Source organism: Phalacrocorax carbo, chromosome 1, assembly GCF_963921805.1.
Source record: "Phalacrocorax carbo chromosome 1, bPhaCar2.1, whole genome shotgun sequence".
NCBI classification, from domain to species: domain Eukaryota; kingdom Metazoa; phylum Chordata; class Aves; order Suliformes; family Phalacrocoracidae; genus Phalacrocorax; species Phalacrocorax carbo.
The window spans coordinates 79,912,224-79,932,175 of NC_087513.1; the positions used below are offsets into that span (position 1 = coordinate 79,912,224).

Genomic DNA, 19,952 nt, shown 5'->3' on the forward strand with positions numbered 1-19,952 from the left:
GGTCTCTCACTTCCCTGTGACATACGCCATCCATTTTTCTAGCCTTGTGCCTATTTTTATACTTCAGAGTCTGCTGCAGGAAGTTGGCCATTCAGTACTGCAACTGCGTAGTCAAAGCCACTTCTTTTCCATGCTATTTCTGTGCTCTAGAAGTAAAAAATCAGTGCAGAGATGGACTGGGTAGGATCTTGGCTGCTTTTAGTTGAAGTGCAGCTACATGCTTTTCTTCAGAGTATATTGTGTACCTTCAAAAGAATCTTCAAAATCTTTGTGAATCTTCAAAAGATGGGTATCGGTAGACATGCTTCCAATTTTATGGCAGCCGCTAGTAACTTTTTGAAGGTGTAGCACTGGGCAATCTCATACTTCTGGAGAGTAATATCTAAGTACCAGCACACTGAAATCTCAGTACATGCAGACAAGTGGACTGTTTTTTCTTTTTGGACATTCAGGTTTCTAACAATCCAAACGAGGAAGCATTTCTGATTTCTTTCTGTTTTACTTCTTTTCAAATGTAAATATTAATTTAGAAATTTTTGCATCACGGAGACATTTGTGTTTTGCAGCACTCTTCAAAGTCCCGGTCAGGATCAGGCTCGATTGTGCTAACTGCTGTACAGATCATACAAAGCATGGGGCAAAAGTCATCACATCAGAGAAGCTGCAAGCTTCAGTGGAGCAAAAAATTGTGTGCGCATTATTGATTACATATAGCCATCCCTATGTGACAGGAGAAAGCTCTAATGATATATGGAAATCTTTGCAGGATCTAGTCCTAAGCAAAAATGAGGCTCAATAGGAAAGCAGAAATATCATAAACAAATACTCTTTTAGTGTAATTAATAATAACAACAAACCCCCTGCTGAATCACAGTTTCTTCTGATGTAAATTATGTGACCTTAGTAAGTGGAAATCTCTAAGAGTGTGGGGATTTTGTCTTAGGATTGTAGTAAACTACATTTTTATAGAAACCTAAATGTCTTGAATCTTCTTAATGTTTGGTTTTTAAGACAAATGGAGGAACAAAAGGGGAGGTGATTTATATGTCTTGGTGAGTAATGTCTTACAGGCAATAGCTTACGCTGGGTTAGGAGGCCGAGGTGCAGTATTCATACTGAGAGCATATTTGAGCTCTGCGGTCAGAAAAGTTGCCTGCTAAACGATGTGACAAGATGAGAGTCTTCAGCCCATCTGTCACCCATGCAGAAGTAAATGATCACATGGTACTGAGTCCAAAGTAGAGGGAAAATCTGCTGTTACAGCCAACATTCCTTGCCACAATACAAATATGTTCTTTGCTCACATAATAGCTATTCAGTTTGCCTGCAGTCATTGTGTTCCCCCATTAAAGTTCAAAGGAATTGAAAGTACACAGTTGACAAAGCCAACTTTTGTCTTGGAGTGAATATGTATTTTATTACAAGGTGTTTTATCAGTGAGATTTTTAGAAAATAAACTGCTCTGTGAAAAAGATCATGTGGTCATCCACATTTCAGCTTAGCGATTTTTGGGTAAATAGCAGTGATTTAATTTTTATTTTCTTTTTTTTTTTTTTTAGTTTCTTTCAGTTTCTTTACGGTTGACTTTTACTAATTCTGTGGTGTATGCCCTTATTTTTAAGGGCGGTCTGGGTTTCCAAATTTGAGTGTAGAAATTGTAATGTTTCCTAACTGAATTGTTATTAAAAACCAAACACACACACACAAAAAAAACCCACAACAAAACAAAACAACCCCCAAAAAAAGCTATTTTGACTCTTCCAGCTTTGCTGAAAATGTAGTCTTTTCTTAGTCTTCAAGAATGAGAGAGAACATACACAATTAAAATTCAAAGCATTTAATCAATAAGAGCCCTGTAAATCTGATGACCATATCTGTTTGGAAATATTTTAATGCCTCTTATTCTCCTGCACATACATGTGCAATTCTTTTTTTTGTGTAGGTCATATTAAAGTCCTCCTGCATGGAGAATATATGGAAATCGGATATCTATCTCAGCTAAGAGCAAGTTGCTGCATCCAAACTTGTGCGAGCATTAACGGTCAAGAAGGAAGACTCGGTCTTTAGGGATGTAATTTCATCTGTTTCTTGTGTGGATCTTTTTTTGGTACTTAGGATGCCTGAAGGTACTGGCAAAACAATATCTCCATGCAAATAGCAACAAGAAAGGCAACTATAATCGTTAACCTGTGGCCAACTGAGGCCAGACTTTATTTAAGAAGCTGGCCAGACTGGTAGTTTCTACCCAAGAGCTTTAGAAATGCTTGATGAGGCAAGTTGTGGGGTTGATCGTTTTTAAATGCTCTTGGAACACAAGAGAATTCCGGGAGACTTGAAAATACTAGTGCTTTTTAAGCTAAAACTAATGGTGGCCTAATGAGGGTAAATGAAATGACTCAACACTATTATATTAACAGTAACCATAGTCTACTCAAATTCAGTGAGGAATAGGAGAGCTGAAAAAGTTTTACTGTCTTGGATTAAATTTATGAAGAAAGAGTTTCATAAAAATAAGGGGAGTAAGAAGAGGAGTTGGGAACAGCTGAAATAAGGTAGGTTGCAGGCAGCACAGGTGGGTTTGAAGGGTGGGAGACAGAAAAACAGTGTATTTAAAGCAGTGTGAAGGGAGCTGTAGACAAAAAGGTATCCACACACACACAAAAAAAAAAGAGGCAGAAGGAAACTTGTGTTAGGTGAGCAAGAGATCACAAACTCTAGCGAATCTAGAAAACCTAGGAAATCATCAGGAGACCAGAGTAGAAATTCCTTGAAAAAAGCTTTGTACTAGCATATACTTAATAAAAGCTTTTTAGATTCTCCAGAAGCATGCTGAAGAGTCTGTGGGATTGTCTTCAGAGAAGAATTTCAGAAAAGCAAAATCAATTAGTTGAATCAGCATTTGCTCAAAAGAAGTATGTCATTCTTTACTAGGATGAATGAGAAGCGTTCACAGAATATTTTTTTAGAAAAAATGGTAATGTACATGATAATAAACCTCCAGAAACAGGTACCAGAACCGGGAATGCCTCTGTAAAGTTGACAACCTATTGCTAATCGTGGTGTGTAATCTGTTGCTTCATTTAACCTTGCTCTCAGGAGAAGAGGTGATGACGTGCAATACACTGTAATGCATGCTCTTAAAAAGGGTGTTGCTGATTAGTAGGTCCAGCAAAGGGGTAGCAATTATAGAAGCAACTGGACTGTTAGAGGTGTAACCAGTATACATTGTAGAAGTGACCTGGCTTTTAAAGAGGGAAGTCAGGCCTCAGGTTAGAGGTACTTGAAGGTGTTACAGAGATAATCTGAGAAATTAAGTCTTCTGTGGGAGAGAAGACTGATAGGTTGAGTTCCTGAGCTTGGAAAGATGATGGGAGAAAGTATACCCCACTTTGTAGATTTCTGTTGTGTCACAGCACAACTACAGAGTAGCAACTGCAAAGCAAGCAAAAAGAGTTCTCTTCATGCTGTGTATAAATAAGCATCTTCTTTTTACAGGATATTGTGGAGATAAATGTATACCTCTCAAAAAGGATTAGTGAAATTCAAGTATCATAGCTTCACTGAGCATGTTATTTTGTGCCTGAAATTTTTATTAATAACTTTTTGAGGCAGAAAGGTGGTAGAAGAGGATGAAGAACTGATAAAGATTTTGTTTTCTAAATGTCCACTGTTGTCAAATGCTGGAAGCAATATTCTGGGCCAGGTAGACTTTTGGTCTGATTAAATAAGGAGTTACTTTTGAAGTCCTCTCTTACATTCCACAGAAAGATCGGTTAGCTAATGACAGCAACCCTTTCTGGCCTTAAAATTAGTAACAAGACCATAGCATCATGTGCTTTGCTGTCTGTAATAAATTAACAACTGTGGACCTGCTGGTTTTCTTTTTGAGATGTCTGCTGTTACTGGTTGAAAAAGGGGAATGTCAAGTAGAAATAGAGAAGTCAAAATGAATATTAATACTTTTCAGGTTGGAAAGCGCTCAAGTTGTTAGAATTGTCTATTAAACCAGCAGAACATAACTATGGTGTGTTACTATGTTCTGCATGTATGTAGAATCAGTATAGCATGGAAAGCATTTTTTCAAGAACTTAACTTCTAGTCATAAAAATGCTTTCTAAACTAACAGCTTTCTTCTGCTCAGTAGGATGTGATTTGTTGGAAGTGTATATTGACCTGGAACCAACAAGGAGATGACTAAGTAGGAGGAAAATGGTTTTAACATGCCTCTGCTTTGCCAAGGAATATGGAAACAATAACAGATTTGTCAAGTCTGTGGGTCAGCTAGCCTTGTAGTGATATATGATACTTCTCTATGCACGACATACTTGGTGTGTTGGGTTGTTTTTTTCTAAAGCACCATTTAGGAGCTGAAATATGAATCTTTCTTTGTCCCAGTTGCTGTTTATTACCTTCATAGGCATGCTGTTTATCGATCAGATATATTCAGAGTAGGTGGGAGATCTTGACTTCTCTTCATCGTGGCAGGCACATAATGTGGTCTGTCTTATTTATTTTATGGTGTAATTTGATAGCCAACATTGTGCATGTTTGGCGTTGCCAAAGCATTTTTGGTCTGTACGCTAAAGCTCTGCAGTAGTCCTTCTCCTGTTTCCCCATTTTTGTTTTCCCTATTTTTGTTTTCCCTAAGCCACGGCATCCCCCATGCTACCTTTCCTTATCACGCTGGGGTATGCTGCTTCACTTGTGTCCCAAGCAGACTCTTCTCGAGGTTTCAAACAGTGCAAAGATGATTCCCACGCATGATGACACCCTGCCTTCCTGGAGATGGCTGAACACCTGCCTGCCAATGGGAAGAAGTGAATGAATTCCTTGTTTTGCTTTGCTTGTGTGTGTGGCTTTTGCTTTACCTATTAAACTGTCTATATCAACCCATGAGTTTTCTCACTTTTATTCTTCTGATTCTCTCCCCCACCCCACCGGAGGGGAGTGAGTGAATGGCCGTGTAAGGCTTAGTTGCTGGCTGGGGTTAAACCACAGCCCTGGTGTTCTTCCTTCTTTGGAAAAGAACCAACAGCTTGGAAAATGAGTATTCAATTTAATAAGAAGTTAAAACTTTAGGTGCTGTTTTGTTCCCGTTTAAGAGCAGAACTGCACTCTTGGGTGGTGGGGAGTAATAATCACACAGATGAAATCACAGGAACACCCTTTCCTCAGTGAAGAAGAGGTAGTAGCTCAGCAGTTAGTTGCCCTGAGATGTGCTGGTGACCGGGTTCAAGTTCTGGCTGTTTCGGGAGTGAGCCTGAACCACTCAGTGACCTCTGTCTCTCCCCCTTTTGGCACTTGTAAGACTGACTTACTAAATATTTTGCTGCAGCAGATATGATCTCATATCCTCTTACAAACCATGTGTAGACCAGTCACTGAGAGATGGCCCTGTTCATGGAGAGTTCAAAGTGCGAGGCAAGGCTTTAAGAAGGAAGCAGTGATTTTCAAGAGGAGAGTTGTTCAATAATACCTGGAGTTTAGAAGTGCTGGCCATCTCTCTGCTCTAAAAATGAAGCTTTCTCAGTGCTGAATTGCTAGTGGCTTTTAGATATCTCCTCAACTTTCTGTTAATATAGGAACAAAGGATACCAGCAACACCCTTTTTAACCCCCACCCTTTTCTGTGTCTTGCTTTTGGTTCAGGGTTTTCCTGTGGGTCTCAAGTTTTTTGGGGGTATAGGGAAGTATGCTGCTGTCTCTTAAGTGCAGAGCTCATGGAGGAGGTATTGCATTAAACCTGTTTGGGCTCACTGTCAGATGCTGGGGTGAGGAGGAAGGGAAGAGATCTGGATTCTGTGGCACAGGAAGGTCCTTTCCAGCTCTGCATCTCTCTGTTTCTATCCCCTGGGCTTTCCTGGTAAAACCCCTCTAGGATCTGAGTCATTGCAGTCTCTCTTCCATGAAGTTTCAAGATGACTTACTGTTGCCATCAGCTCTTTTGGAGCAAAGCTACTGACTTGCTAAAAAATAAAAGGCAGTGAGTTAATAAAATCACAGAATGGTTTTGGTTGGAAGGGATCTTTAAAGATTACCTAGTCCAACCTCTCTGCCATGGGCAGGGACAGGTTCCTCTAGACCAGGTTGCTCAAAGCCTCATCCAACCTGGCCTTGAACACTTTGAGGTATGGGGCATCCACAGCTTCCGTGGTGCTGTGTCTCACCACCCTCATCGTAACAAATGCCTTCCTTATGTCCAATCTAAGCCTACCCTTTTTCAGTTTAAAACCATTGCCCCTTGTCCTGTCACTTACAGGCGTCGGTAAAAGTCTGTCTTTTTTACAAGGCCCCTTTAAGTACTGAAAGGCCACAGTAAGGTCTCCATGGACCCTTCTCTTCGTCAGGCTGAACAATCCCAACTCTTTCAGCCTTTCTTCATAGGAGAGATATTCCAGCCCTCTGATTGTCTTTGTGGCCCTCCTAACAGGTCCGTCTTGTGTTGGGGGCCCCAGAGCTGGATGCAGTCCTCCAGGTGGGGTCTCACAAGAGTGGAGTAGAGCGGGATGTTGATGTTAAGAAAATGTTAATGTTTGTAGCATGGAGAGTAAGTAGTTACAGTGAAAAACAAAAAATGGTGGATTGACTTTTTGACAATAGGAATTTCTGCCAGATGGAAGACTGCATGGCCTTTTTCATGCTGCTGTTTACTTTCTCCTTTCTTGCAAGTTGTACCTCTAAGCTAAATTGTTCTCTGGCATTGTCAGTATGAGCCCAGAGATCTTTGGAGAAGCTAATTCCTTTGGCTTCTCCCTACTGCATCACCCAAAATAATACCATAGTCTATCTTTAAGCGGCATATGCTGTTTTTTTTATTGCTACTCCAAACATTTGTACTGGATTGTATTTCCACCTCTGCCTTCTTAGGAAGGAATTCCAGCTGAACAGTTAACGTCTCCCATTACTTGACCTTTTGTTTTTCTGAATAGTGAATTAGAGTCTACTTACAGCTTATTAATTTTGCTTTTACCATTATGTAACCTGGACAAGGTTATAAGTACATAATAAGTTTTAGTAGCATGTTTCTTTTATAGCTCAATTTACAGTCCTTGGCCTATGCTGCTTCAAAATTCTCATAAGCAGTATAAGTTGGCCAAAATACACACTTCATGTTAATTAAATCTCTTAAATAGAGTCTAATTTTCTTCCTCCTCTTGAAGTTGGTGAGAGATTAGTAATAAAAGAAAATTAGTTGGTTGATAGCATCATGTATTTGATCAGTGCAGAAACAGGATAACCGCCTTCAGGTACATGGTGAACTCTTCCTTCCTACATGAACAACATATTAAAAGTTGATAACATTATTTGAACATTTATCCTGACAATTTTATAGATGATCAGAATTAACAAACTGAGGTAGCACTAGCACATGTAATGTATACATTTTTAAAAAAGTCTTATTTCCTTCAGTGGGTTTGCTCCCTTTAAAGTCTTGCACTTCAGCAGAAAATAGTCTTTAAAGGTTTGCAATGGATATTGCTAACCCTAAGATTTCGTTTGAGATTATTCTTTCTAAAACATAAAAAATAATTTGACTATGGTGAATACGGGGTTTTGAGACTAAATAGTTAAGTGTCTGTTTCTTCTCCTGACCTCTTGACTCAGGCAGCGCAACTGTAGTGGGCAACAAGTCAGTAAAATAAAATGATCTTTTTTTTTTTTTCCCCTCTTAAGATGAGGAAAGAGAAGTTTTTCCTGTGAAGGGTAATTGAGAGCATCCTGAGAGAATAAAATGTTGAGTGTTGATGAAAAGTAAACCTACTTCATCATATCTGATGAAGTTGCTGTCCTAGTTTTGTTGTCATTTCTGTCTGCAAATGTTTTCAGAGTTGTTCAGCGTTCTCAAATTCATAAGGTACTTCTGACTTACGTCTTTCTTTCTATCTTGTTCTTGTGTTTTGGTAAGCACTCTGTGTCACAATTTGTAGCTTCCAATAGGCATGGGGGCCATCCAAAATAGTTTTCATTTCCCACTGAGGTATGTTCTTAGAACAACTTTTCCAATCCAAATAACTGGCATTTATTACTTTTTTTTAATTGCTTAGTGTGATTCTTGCTTACATTTGCTGTTTTAATGTCTTTTCCTGTCTGTAAACTGAGAGCCCCAAAGGGCACATGCGTGCAGTCACTGAATTCAGTTTACATAGCTTGACAGATGTTTTGGGAAAAGCAGATTGTGTGTTTGTGCTGTTTGTCACAGATGGTGTCCCAACAAGAAGGTAGTTGTGCTAATGCTGAAGGGAGATGAAACGAAAGTAAGCAAATGAAATAGCAAAAAAAAAAAAAGGATGGCCTTAGAGTTTAGCATATTTTTTTCCAGCAGCTTCAGGGAAGCGGTCAGTATGGCACATGTATGCTTGAGCTCAGCAAAGATTCTCAAGTTGGGCTATGTAGGCAACAAACAATGGGCAGGAGAAACTTCTCTGGACAATTTTGCTCCTCTGGATATTAGCAGTGTCCCAGTTTTAAGTGTAACACCTTTTTTTGGTGAGCTTTTTGTGAAAGCTGGTCGTGCGAGAAGGTGAGCATTTGGGTTTGTTCTGCTGCCTCTCAGCTTGCAGCTGAACTAGTTACATGAGCAGTCAGATTAACTCTGGTCCTTCCCTTGCCTTGTAGGACTCCTCAGTGGGCAGACCTCTCCAACCAACACCAAACTGGAAAAGCTGGACCCCCAGCAGGTGCTGCAGCTGTGTCTCCGGTACCAAGATCATCTTCACCAGTGTGCAGAAGCGGTTGCCTTTGATCAGAACGCGCTCGTGAAGCGCATCAAGGAGGTACTGCCCGTGGCATGCCCGCTTCTGGTGGGGAAGGGCTCGGGGCATCGGCGTGGCTGTGCATTGCGCTATGAATGCAGGTGCTTGCTGTAGATGGCCGTGGGTCACTTGCAGCAGTCCACTTCAAAGTAAACCCTGTAGAGAAACTTTTGAGTGTGCACTTCAAGCAAAGTTTCCTGGCTTTGATTGTGGTTACTGTTAGGTGATGTGTTTATTGGTTATGCTCTATGATTCCTGGTTGTAAATGGTGGGTGTTCCTCTGGTACGGCAAGTACTGCAAGTAACTATTGAAGAAGTAAAAAATTACTGGAATTTTAAAAGGTAACATTCTTTATTTAGATCTGTGTTTTTAACTTTTTATTATGCATCATGGTTAAGCTCCTATTTAAGGAAAGAAATGCTATCATAACATCTTCTGTGGTTGGAGAAGGTAGTATTTCTTTCTTCAATGGATTTGTAGAGCTAGACTGTTTTCAAAGCCCGTAACATGCTGTCTCTTCTCTGATCCATGTGGCTGCTAAAAAAATCTTCCTGTGCTGCTGTTTTTACCACTAAACTATCATTTGAAAATCACTGGTCTGCTTAAATATTCAGTGATGCTCTTGGGGAGGCAATTAATTCCTGGGCCTAGCATTCTGCAATTGGATTGTCTTGTTCATGTGTGTAACTACTGATGTTGGAAGCAGCAGGATGGCTGACAAACTTTTTTTTTTTTTTAAAGTCAAGACAGATTGGCATGAGAGGAGATGCTGTGTGAGAGTGTTTTCTCACGTATTCTCAGATGTGTAGAAGAACTGGTGAATGCTGCATGTGTCAAAAGTCTGTGAGACCAAATACCTTTCAATGTCAACAGAAAAAATTTTGAGCAGGTGGTTAATTTTTATTCATGCAATATAAACAATGACCTTGATTCGTTGTTGCTATATTGGCTTAGAGTTAAGAAAATCCCACATGACAAACTGGGTAATAAATATGATTCATGGGCTGTTTTGAGAAGCTGCTGTCATCATGAAGTTGTAAGCCCAAAATAACGTGGGAGCCATTAAAAAGGCCTTTTTACTTTGGTGTATCAAGATCTGAGGCCAGCTATTACACAAGATGTAAAGATATTTGCAGATGTTGGTGACTCAGATCACACAATCTCAGAAATGGGATTTAATTGCCAGCCTAATGACAGTGTACTGCATTAATCCAAGCAGATTGTAATTCTTTTGGCTGTTAAAGTGTGAGAGGGAATAATGACATGATTTAAAGTCATGGTAGACTCTACCAGTGAAATCTGCTCTAGCTGGATTTGCCTCCTATAGGACAAGTGGCAGACTGTCTGTCAAATTAGCATTGGTGATGTTTTCTTCCAGTTCAGAAGGCCTATGATTTTTTTTTTTTCCACGTAAAACAAATACAATGATGATATCAATATTGTCACTGACTGACTTTATCACAGGCTCCTCTCTGGCAAAGTGAAGGAGAAATGGGTGACTCTGTAACCCGGGCAACTGACAAGTCAGTTGAGGGTTTTTTGGTCAAAACACTTAAGTAACTTCATATGTTTTCAATCCCTCCGCCAGATCTGGTGGGTTTTTACTGTTCATTTGCCTAATAATTTTAAAATGTTTTTCTTGCATTGGCTGTTCTGCGTGTGTGTTCTAGAGGAACCGGGTGGGACCCACTCAGCTTAAATCATTCTTTCCAATTTGTTTGGGCTCTCCTTGGTGCACTAAATTGAACCGCTGCTGACAGTTGTTGACAACAAGGGGCGCAGCTGAACAAGAGCAGGGTATGTCTCGTTACAAGTGTAGACAAAGGAGATTGCGTTTGGCTGCACCCATTTGTCAGCAATTATTTAGTTTTGCTGTGTAGACAAAGCTTTGACCCTTAGTAAGGAGTGACAATGAAGTGTATTGTGAAAAGCATAACGTGTATAAGATGGACAGTAAATTCTTCTTTTCCTCATTTTAGTAGTCAGTATTTCCCTTTTCCTCTCACACTGTAAGGACTGAAGTGTTTTTCTTCTGATAACAGACTTATCAAGTGATTGATACTTTTAACCTTCCTACAAAATGTTGGTGAGCTTCAGTTCCCAGTTCCTGCTGTTTGTCTGAGGTATGTTTGCTTTTCAGACTGCCACTGACTGTACTCCATGTAGTAAGAGTCCTACTGTATAGTATGCTACAGTTACAGTGCATGCAGCCAGGATTTTTTTAGTCTTTCCTTGACAAAATGTCCCAGGGCAAATATCTTTTGCTCGTTGTCTGTGTGGCCAGAAAAGAAGTTTCCTGGTTTCTGGCAAAACTCAAAAGTACTGTTGTAAATTTATTGGTCCTCGATAACTCATAATTGACTGTGGTGGTTTGTGAATCGGGACACAATATGAATTAAAATGGTTCTTTATAGAGAAGAGAATAAGCTAAGGAAAACAAAAACCTTGCATGCCAGTAGTTACTGCAGATCTAAGTAGACCCATCTGTGTGTTCCCTTACTTTGGGGACCAAAACAGTCTAGCTTTGCTCTCCATCCCATTTCCCAGTTTAGCCAGAACTTCTCTGCAGTGTGTTGGCTGGATCCATATCTGCTCCTAAATGTAGAACCTCTGTGACCTCCAGGTTGCTTTGACTGTTCTCTCTCAAAAAGAAATACATTCACCCAAGTGTTTCCTTGAAGGGGAAAGAATTGAAGATGTGATTGAAGGTAGTTGACTCAATTGCCACTCTTCAGCAGTTACACTTACTTGTACCCAAACTATTGGTTTTGGAAGGGATTGATTTTTATCACAATAGGCTTTGTCTTCACTGCCAAAAAAAAAAAAGAGTATGTGCTTGCATCTTCTTAGGGAAAAATAACCACTGTGCATTAAATATCATGTTTCATATTAATTTTTGGCAGCTGACTTGCCATCTGTTGCAATACTGCATTAATTCCAGGACCACTGAAATATTTAGGATTCTTTTAAATTCTTTTCTCCTTATCAGTTTGAAAAACAACAGAACAGCAATTTGGGATTTATGTATGTGTTAATGCAGGGTTATGGCATCTCACAAAATTTGACAGTTTTCAAGTAAAAAAAAGCCTGTGTGTAGCATTTTCTGGGTAGTTTGTCTACTCTTCGGTATTTTGTAGGATGAAAATTTTTAGCTTATTGGATGAATCACCACAATGACTTCTGGGGGCATTCTGTTCAGATGGGTCTGGGACTGGGTTCTAGTCTGTCTACTGATGGTATGGTGGACCCACATAAGCTTGTTATATGTGCATAGGAAGAAGGTGCATTTTTAAAAACGCATTAGATAATGTGTTATAAATGCTAAGATATAAAAGGCTAGTTTTATAGTCTATTTTAAACGGCTAGTTAACAGGTTAAACTGATCTTACTGCACCTTGGAGCTTTTACCAGTGTGTTTAATGATGGGGACAGAGTTGATCACGAGCCTTATGGAGAATGTGATATTTCAGGCTAAAAATCACAGGGCTGAACCATGACTTGCTAAGCCAGAATAAAACAATCTTGGTCTGCCTATTCTTGGGTGTTTTATATTAAAAAAAAACCCAACAAACAAAACTCTTTAGTGTATATCTGCATGAGGACAAAAATGCTCAACTGCAGTGTTCTTCCTTTGTTTCTGCGGTGGGTTTAGTGTCCTAGCTGTAGACAGAAGGTCTTAACTTGCTGCAGCCCGCATCTGTCTCTGCCATGACAATGCAGTAGGTCTGCATTCTGACTAGACTGAAGTTTTCAGCACCTCCATCTACTGTTCGATTTGAGAGCCGAGTGTGTTCTCTTTGCCAAGACTGCCTGCCTCAGTTTCACGATGTGTAAAATGGAAGATTTCTGCCAAGATTAGTTTGAAGGTAAACGTCTTGGGGGAAAGAAATGAAGCAGGGAGATGGCTACTTTACATTAAGTCCGTACCATTGGAGTATGTCTCTTTTGGGTGGCAGGGAGAGAATTTGGAAAGTCATCTGACACAGGGGTTGTCCAATAACAAGGAATGGGAAACTAGTAGGATGAGTAAAGGCTGGGGAGCAGAGTTAAATTTTCAGAAAGGGCCCATGATTTTGGCTGCCTCCAAAACTGTTAGGTTTCAGTGTCTTAAAAAAGATTTTTTTCATGCATTAGATGCTAAGCTTCTTAAAAATAACTTCCTTCAAAATAGCTGAAGCAGAGTATCCAAAACTTACTAGTCTCACTTGAAAATTTAAGGCTAGCTTCTTTCTATGAAAGCAAAAGGGAAGCTGAAAGCCATCTAAGGTCCTTCCAAAGAAGGTTTGAAAGAAAAGATCTTAATTTCTTATTAGACTTCCAATGTTGGCAAAGGGGATGTGCTACTCGCAGTATTCTAGATATACTTAAAGGCAAATGTAGTTCCTAGATTAACTGTGCTTGAAACGCATTAAGTGGATTATTAGGAGGGCTCTTAATGCTTTTCCCTAAACCCAAACATCAGTGCAGTGCATCTGTAGCTTTTATTGCCATAGGCAACCCTGGCTGACAATAATTTTTAAAACAGAACACTTTTTACAGTACAAAATGAAATTAAAAATATATCAGTCTAAGCTGACATGCACCTACAGGAAAAAATTAACACCTTTTCAAATAATCAACATTACTTTTATATTTTTAACAAATATGATGGTGGAATAGTTAAACAACTTTTGTCTGGGCAGGCATTAATACCAGTACTTGGCTTGCCGTATAGCAAATTAGTGTATGGCTTATTTCATACCTGTTAATTCCTCTGTGGGAATGGCTCGTTATTTTGAAGACATATTCCAGAATAAGATGTGTATGGATTTTTCCCCTTTTTTCCTTTACCAGCTTGCTGCAAAAAGTAATTGTAATGGGTTTCTCTAGTAGGTAGTTAATATGTCCAGAAAAACAGCTCTTAATATTTGGCAAGTAAAGAATTTTTGAAGCCACACATATACCACATTGTGTCTCCTAGTACATTTTAGCTGTTTAAAATTATGGGTAGGAGTTAAATCGTTATTTTGTATAAACAGGTCTAGTGCATTTGATGGACCAACAAGAGAAGCTTGTTAAATATAAACATTATATACAAGCACATTTTAGCTTATCCCATACATTTAAGACTCATAAATAGTGATTCAGCCATTCATGACACCATGTGTGTGAAATAAAACATGCCCAGCAATTTGGGGATTTAGGAATTGCCAGTTTATTTTTTTGTGAATGCGTAGTGGCTTGTTGACCTTTATGGCAACTGCCTTGTTTCTGTGACACTGAGCATTTCTTTTATTGAAGAGACCTGTCATCTAGTGGGAAAATGTGCTGTGGAATGTGGCCTGCAGAGGTAATCAACATGGTTGTGTTCTAGCCTGAGGGAAGGATGGGATTTGCTATGGGCAGGGCCCATGACTTTGAACCCCTCTTGTTCCAGAGGTGAGAGGGCTGGCAGTGGTAGGGACAGCTTGTAAAGGTTTGACATTTCCCCAGTGGGAATTAAAGGACAAGGTGTGTTGAAGGTGGTGATAATGGGAAAAGCTCTCTAAGTGCAGGAAGCAATTCCATCACCAGGAATGTATGAATAAATGCTGGTCCAGAAACCTGGGAAGGACATTGCCTGGCTGGGAACTAGGCTGATGCAGTGCAGGATCCCGTTAACCAAGGCAGCAGTTAAGACTCAGGGTGCATATCTGCTGCAAGCATTCATAGTTTGTACTGGGCGATGCACCATGGTTACTCTTCTGAGCTCCATCCCTGTCTGAGCTGAAAGATTTGGAGTGTCTGGGATTCATCCAGTGTTCCAGTCACAGTTGACCAGTGTCTCTTCAGAGAATGGACTCAAATGAAGGGGAAGTTTTGTGGAGGTGTTTTTTTTTTTGTTTGGTCTTTGGTTTTGTTTTAGTACTCTGCTGAGTGAGGTGTTCCTTGCCATCCCTGTTAGCTATGATTTCCCTGTAGGGGGTATCAGAGCCGAGTTTCCAAAACTATTTGTGAAACCTGTTTCCAGCAGACATGCCCTGAGGAAGATGTACCTTCTGACGAAACTGAATTAGGTCAGCAAAATATGAATGGCCTCACCAAGTCCAAACTGCTTCTTCAACTTCAGGCCTTTGCTTCAAAGTCCATATGCTCATATGGATCAGACCACTAGGTTACCTTTCATCCCATTTTAAAAGAAAGGGCTCAGAGGATCAAAAGTAAGCCTGTTAAACAAAGCCTGGCAAAAGTGGAAACAGAGATGTGTTTAGTTTTGACACAGCATATAAAGGCTGTAGGTGAGGCTGTGTTAACTTGCAAGCAGAATTAAGCCTTTTGGTTCACAGACTTAAATTAGCAATGCCCAAATCCAGGTAAAGTGTCTGAGAATTCCTGGGGATGCAATATTTCTGAAATGGGTAAGAACTTGGCTTGAAATGCCGCTTGTATTTTCAAGGGATTTAATGCCATGCTGCCATGCCTAGCTAGAAAAGCTAGGGAACATAGTGTTCTGTGAAAAAATGGTACCTCAAGTACAATCTTTGGCATCTTAGAATTATGAGATTGATGAGGACTGTGGCAATCTATCAGGCTCTTTATGTCTTCTCTCTTCTGTGATGAAGTGTTATTCATAAAGACTGGAATCTTAACAGGCACCATCGGGCAGAAATAAATGCACAGGGTTGTTAAGCTGGAAGCCACCTTCATGTCCTTGGGTTGGTCTTGCTCGTTTTTCTCCAGCCTGATGTGCAAGTAGCTTGAATTCTTGAGTGATGGGGTGATGTCTTAGCCAGCCAGCATCAAAATGGGAAACTGCTTTTGAAAAAGCTTCACAATTGTTACTTTAATACATAGAATGAATGTCTTGCTGTGTACGCCGGAGGCAGATGGTCAGTGCTCTGTTGTACATGAATTTTATGATCTAGCAGTTATTAAGGAGGAGGAAAGATTGTTTGTGCTTGTGACAGCCTGAAATCTGTTGCGTTAGCATACACCGCTTCATTTGGCGTCATAAGAGACCAGTCCCTCCCTCCTAGAATATATGTGTGAAGTCAGTTCCAGCATGTTTTCTTCCATTGTGCTTCAGCTTCTAATGACCTAAACTGGAATCCTTTCCACCACCAAATTTCCAAGAAAGAGCAGAAAATTAAATTTAAGCATCTAGCAGTCAGAAAGGTTTGTATTATTATGGAACTTAGGTGCTTAAGAGACTGGCACTAAAGATTGGAAGTCTAGTATGCTAGGCCTTATGTTAGTGCTTTCACCAGGAACAGTGGAGTTCATGATTATCAGGTATTGGAAGGAATAGAATTCAGTTTCTTCTCACAGCCTGTTTAAACTAGGGAGTTGGATTTCTTATTCTAGCCTTGTTTCCCCAGGTGAAAAAAAACTGAAACAACAAAAACAAACAAAACACCCACCCCACAACTTTGTAAATCTTCAAATAGGAATAAGAAGTATTGAAGTCCATTCCAGAGTTAGCAGACTTGATACGGAATTTGTGCATGAAACAGATTTGAGATATGAAGAGAGCAAATATCAGCCTGAGTTGTATCACACGAGGCACTCCCATGAGAAACAGGAACATACTGATAGTATTGCGCAAAGCTGTGAGACGATCTCGTCTGACATACTGTGCGCAGCTCTCGCTGTGTTCAAGGAAGGCGAGTTCATAGTACAACAGGAGGGCTATAAGGGTGCTGGGGGTGTGGAGAACCTCTGGGAGGAAACGGGAAAAGCTTTACTTGTTTAGCTTAGTCAAATGAAGACCGAATATGGTATAATTTCTCTTTCTAAATAAGTCTGGGGTTAAGATAGGTTGACAACGGTCTTCTCCCTTCCTGCTGGATTGTGGTGATACAGGAAAAGTCACTTTCATTCTTAATGATTACCTCCTGTTTCAACGTTGAATTGAAATTTTCAAGGTGTTAACTCTACCCCTAAGTGAGAATTGGGGGCAGGAGAAAGCTGGGAGGAACTGGAGGTGTCAGGAATGACAGCTAAAAGCTGTTCAGCAGTTTGATGTTCATTTTAGATAGGTTAGCCAGTATTATTTGCAAATATTTTGAGTTGCACTGATGACTTAAAGATGCTAGGTGGTAGGCTGGGGGAGCAGGGCTGACCTTGTGTAAGCAGCCCTATAATTAGCATTCTGATAACAATCAGATGTGATCCGCAGAGATGACTTCATGTTGAAAGTATTACAAAGCTTTAGTGCAAGTAATCTGCCCATCTTGCTTTTTATGAAGGGTAGGGTTTCCTTAATGTTTCTGTGCCATTGGGGCATGAATGTTTCTATATGAGAAGGTTATTAGCCATTATTTCAACACTGCTCTAGAGGTATGAAACATATAATTTACTAGTAGTTAATTCGTGTGGGCGTTGTTCCTGACTTGGATGTGTCATCTACCTCTGGAAGCCTGGAAAAATGCTGAATTATAATATAGTAAAATACCCTGTAATCAAGTGCATGAAGTGTGCCAAACTGTGGTGTAGTGGACAAGAAATAAGATTTTTTTTTAATTTTTTTTATTTTTATTTACCAGAAGAGAAAGTGGTGTGTTTGAAGAGCAATTGCTGGGACTGGCAAATTACCTAAAAGATAAAATCCCAAATCAGATTAATTGCAGCTGAAAAAGGTGCTCAGGTAGTTGTTGCAAAACAAATCAACATAACAGCTGTTTACAGCAAGGAATTTATAAGAGTTTTTAAGGTTAGAAAGCATTCTTAGGTCGTAGATTCCCTTTGCTTAATCCAGTCCATAGAATTAATTCTTGTTTATGCCTGACCTAAGCTACATGCCCGACCTTAGCCTTCTGTGAAACTTGAGGCCAATGTGGCTCAACACAATAAGAATGGATGCTCAGAGTGGACTTATTACTACTCACTCATTGAACTTCTGTCTGAATCATTGATCATTGCTGGTGGTAGGTACTCTTGCTGTCATACTTGGGACGATAGTCTATAGCCTCAGAAGAGCTTGCTATGGAAATGATCTACAGTGCTCAGTATTTCCTTGAGGCTTTCCTGAAGCCAAAGACTTACTATCAAATGTTGTCACCTCCAGAAAAGTGCTGGGAGCATTTGAGCTTCAGCACTGTGTAAGTATGGTGGAGACAGTCTTGAAAGTAGCTCTTCTGGGAATGAAGGAACAGATCCTCCCATTATCATCATCACCAGGAGGTACTTGGCTCAGTTCATGTTCTGTTTGAACATGACAGGGCTGATGTAGAGCTTCAACAAGAGCTTTCAAAAAATTTTCAGGTTATCAATGGCTAGCATTGTTAGAGCTGACATACCTTTGAGTTTCCCTGGTGAGAAGCTGTCGACTTGGACATTTCATTTGAGAACTGTAGCTATCGGAGAAAGAGCAAAAGCTTCATCTGGGCTGTCAGATGTCCAGAAATCCCTGATTCCTGACTGCTGGGCTTGTGCCCCTGCACGTCTCACGCTTCAGCCTTCCTGTGTGTATACAGGCCACCTGCACAGCACATGGGACGCAGGCCTGATGCAACCAGATGTGTTGGACTGGCTGTGTAAGTGCGGCATGGTGCTTGAAGCCATCTTTGTCTGCAGTTCCCCAGACAAAAAAAAGAGGGAGTCCTAGATAATCCTTTTGCCACTTCACAAACTGTAGGACATGGTTAAAACTCAGCTCCTTTGCATTCTCCGAGAACAGATTTAAGAACTTTTTCTCTTAAGTAGCATCCTCTTCTAGAAAACGCTTTCTTCTAGTGTGTCTAACTCTGACTAAATATGGCAAAGGCTAACATCCTCTTTAAAAATTGTTGAAATACTTTCTGTAGGACATCTGGAAAAGGAGACCTACAGCTGTTGGGTCCCAAGTGTGAAGCTCATTAGATCAGATGGCTTGCAAAGTAATGATACTGGCTATTTCAGAGAGCACCTTTTCACTCTGAAATGAGAACGGTGGTGTTTTCTGAGAAACATCTCATTAATGATAGTGGTTATCTCTTTTCAAATTGAAGCTTATTCTTGTTAGGAAAAACCAACTTGCGTAAAGCTAGTCATTCTGACATGTTAAAAGTACAGAACCGAAAGTTATGATAAAATGAAACCGTAAGGGTAAATAAATAACATTTGCAAGTGCTGTTGTCCTGTAATATTCAGGCTCTGGGTGGATATAGGAGAGTTCTGAAGGAGTAATATGGCAGAAGCGTAAAACCGAGAAATGAGGGACTTGGAGGCTGTGTTTTGTAGCAGAATTATTGTAGTCTGAAATAGAGTTGTGCAAGTTATCATTTAAGCAACAGATCACTCTGTAACAGATGCAGATTTTTCTTTCTCTAGGAACAGCTAATTAAACACAGGAGTTTCTGATTCGTTTCTGTGGAGTGGTACTCTACAAAAGAGAGGTTTTGTGAGGACGGTGTACACACAGGTTCATTTATTTTATGTATTGCCTGGGGGGTTCTGGTTCTTGTTATTTATTTTTCTTAAACTTTGTCATTTAGGAGTGGTGTGGAAGCATTTCTAATGCCTTGAATGTAACATTTTTTAGTCTTGGTACTTTTTAGAGGGATGTAGGTTCTTCTATGAAAGCCATAATTGAAAGCTCTAAAAAAAAAAAAAAGTGATCTTATTAGTTAAAGCCATTGAGGTAGAAATTACTATAACCTTTTCTTGGTGACATTTCAGAAAACTTACTGATAAAATCAGATACTTCCCGCCCCCCCCCCCCCCCAGCCCCAAAAGAATCTTCTTGTGTATTTAAAAGTCTGGCACAGCAACAGCAAATGCTGAGTTGGGATCCAGGAACATGTGCAGTGGGAGAGATGGTGCTTCTCTTCATGTGGTGGTCCTGCCGCTTCCGTGACCATCATGCTGAACGGTCAGGCCAGTAAGTTGATGGGACAGAAGACCAACCCAGTGAAGAAAAGAGAGCCTGGGAAGACAAGCTTGTTTTGTTCCCTGCCCTACCTTAAGTACAGATCCGATCCCATGACCATGCAGCTAATTTGAAGATGAGGGGTGGGACTGCTGCTTTGCACCCTGAGGTTGCATTGGATTTTGTGTAACATGAAACTGTGCCCTGAGTTTAACTTGCTTATGTTATGGTTTAGCTGTTTTGAGAGAGAAGGATGATAAGTAACTATAGTGTTGAGGGAAATATAAGTAAAGAAAGTCCAGTAGAACAGGGCTGCAATATGAGATGCATCCAAGCTGGAGAGCTGGCTGTAGCAGCTACAGCACCAGATTCCAGATGGCTGCTGGTTGTTG

At 40.1% G+C, this 19,952-nt stretch overlaps 1 protein-coding gene across 1 annotated transcript in view; it reads left to right on the forward strand.

Annotated features, from left to right (window-relative positions):
* The window catches only part of BORCS5 (BLOC-1 related complex subunit 5), a 75,721-nt gene that overhangs the window by 45,739 nt on the left and 10,030 nt on the right, over positions 1 to 19,952 (forward strand). Inside the window, exon 3 of the mRNA XM_064461801.1 lies at positions 8,616 to 8,773. Within this exon, the coding sequence (XP_064317871.1) occupies positions 8,616 to 8,773 (158 nt within the window). The remainder of the gene's footprint in view (positions 1 to 8,615; positions 8,774 to 19,952) is intronic.